The sequence below is a fragment of the Aplysia californica genome, unplaced genomic scaffold (genome assembly GCF_000002075.1).
Source record: "Aplysia californica isolate F4 #8 unplaced genomic scaffold, AplCal3.0 scaffold00034, whole genome shotgun sequence".
NCBI lineage: Eukaryota > Metazoa > Mollusca > Gastropoda > Aplysiida > Aplysiidae > Aplysia > Aplysia californica.
In genome coordinates, this window is record NW_004797304.1 from 512,771 (window position 1) to 515,098 (window position 2,328).

Sequence of the window (2,328 nt, forward strand, 5' to 3'; positions counted from 1 at the left end):
TTTTATATAATATGTTATCTTTTTTTATTGTTTGTAAGCTTTTAGTATGTGTGAGTTAATGTCAATCTTTATAATTATTGTGTTTGCGTGTGCGTGCGTGTGTGTGTGTATGTGTGTTTGTGTGTGTGTGTGAGCGTGTATGTGTGTGAAAGAGAGAGAGAGAGAAAGAGAGAGAGAGAGAGAGAGAGAGAGAGAGAGGGAGATACAGAGAGAGAGAGAGTGAGTGTGCCTGTGTGCATTTCATTTGTGTGTGTGCGTGTGTGTTTGTTTGTGTTTGCGTGTTTGTGTGTGAATGTATATGCAGATTTACGCTGCTGTGCTGCATGTTTACGTGTCTGTATAATATATGTTTGTGAAGTAGAGACTGGCAGAGACACACACCGAGAGAGAGAGAGAGAGAGAGAGAGAAAGAAAGAGAGAGAGAGAGAGAGCGAGAAAGAGAGAGAGAGAGAGGGTAAGAGAGAGATAGAGAAAGTGAGACAGGCAGACGGACAGGTAGACAGACAGAAACAGACATAGAAATCACACATCTTTAGAGAAACTAACGTTAGGAATGTATCATTCTAACATTTTTAAATGAACCATGAGCAATAATTAAATTATCCACAGCTTTATCAGTCACGAGAGTCAGGGACGTGTTAGAAATGTGCTTGAAAACACACGTTGTTCTCATACCCACTGATTATACAGTTACATTGTTATCAAGTATAATTGATTATCACTTATAGTATAATATAATATACACACACTAGAATATGGGGATGAAAGTAGGTGAAAAAGGAAAATTGAATTTACTATTTGACGCAGAACTTGAAACGTAAGGTGTTGTCATGAGGTAGATATCTCAGAGGAAATCCGCTGTAATAAATGTGGAATAACACACTATTATGTCTGCAAGGCAAAACAAGTATTTTGTTATTTCGTCTGTCATATTTATGATTTATGATATGCATTGATATGTCTACAGGCTATATATAGCCTTGATATGTCTACAATGCATATGCGTGTTTCCCTGTAAATTAATATACAACAGTAAAACGTCGAGGTGCTAAATACAGTTCACGATTGTTATTTTTAGGCTTCAAGTAGCCCTAATAATGTTTGGTGTGTGTGTGTGGGGGGGGGGGGGGTTGTGTGTGTAGGGGGGGGGGATGTGAGCTATATATAGCCTATATAACCTAAATAAGCACGCCCACATTCTATGATATGTGGTTAGAAATTATTTTGTGTTATTTTGTTCTCTTCAAAAACACTAACACAAAAGTTTTTGGAAAACATGGTCACACAAACATTATCATAATTTGTACCTTACCTTTTTTGATGAACTACCTTTATTATAAAATTTGCATTTTTATGATACATAGGAACGAAATAATACAGCATATGGTTGAAGGGTGCCCTGAAAGTAATTCTTTTCTTGCAATCTGTTTATTCATAATAATATGTCTTTCTTAGGGACACCTTAAGCTCAGTTGCCATCACACAAAGCTAGGGAGAGGTTGGTCTTGATTCGAATTACCAACGCGGCATTCTGAACATGTTTTGTTTTCGGAGATTTTTAAAAGATTTCCCATCCTTTTGGTTTGGTCCTAAGGGAGATAAACGTTCAATATGACAAGAATAGCATTAAATATAATACAATGACCACGTCTTTCTTTCTCAATTTCCACCGACCCTCCCCATGCCTGTCATTAATTATGTCGAAATGCTTCTCTTTACTCAAATACCAAGATTACAAAACAGCATCCAGCATTATTATAATCGCATTCTTTTGTTTTATTTTTTAAGGTGTGGGTGTTTTTTACACCACCATCTGTATCTCATGGGTGGTTGCCAGGTGCTCTGGTGTGGTTTGCTCCTTCTCTCCTATCGAACGACAGTCGTCTTTATCCTCCTTCTTTTTATGTTTGCTACTTTCTTGTAACACTTCTAATCTTCGGCACTTATGTGACCTAGTTGAGCTCTAAGCGCCGTAAAACGTTTATTAAAACAAACTTCTGCATCTTAATATACTTTTGGTTCTCGTCCACAGAAGCTGTACCATCTCAATGCAGCGACCCCACTATCCACCAGCACAACCAGCCTATTGCCTGACGGGGTACCCGTGCCACGTGACCCAGACAGCCAGCCCTACCATGAGCACCTCAGCTCGAGCCTACAGGCTTTCCGCGCCCGTAAGTGGCGACCTTTGACCCCGGACCAAGTGCCGGGCACCACTGTGACCCGATGTCGACCGATAAGTGGAAGGTGAGTGTAATTTGTATCCCAACTCTCTGTCTGTGTACGTACCTGTGTGTCTGTGTGTGTGTGTGTGTGTGTGTGTGTGTG

General features: G+C 39.7%; 1 protein-coding gene across 1 annotated transcript in view; it reads left to right on the top strand.

Annotated features, from left to right (window-relative positions):
- The window catches only part of LOC101858162 (putative uncharacterized protein DDB_G0291812), a gene marked incomplete in the record, with an annotated part of 72,390 nt that overhangs the window by 61,881 nt on the left and 8,181 nt on the right, over positions 1 to 2,328 (top strand). The window contains 1 exon segment of the mRNA XM_005091692.3: positions 2,033 to 2,247. Within this exon segment, the coding sequence (XP_005091749.2) occupies positions 2,033 to 2,247 (215 nt within the window).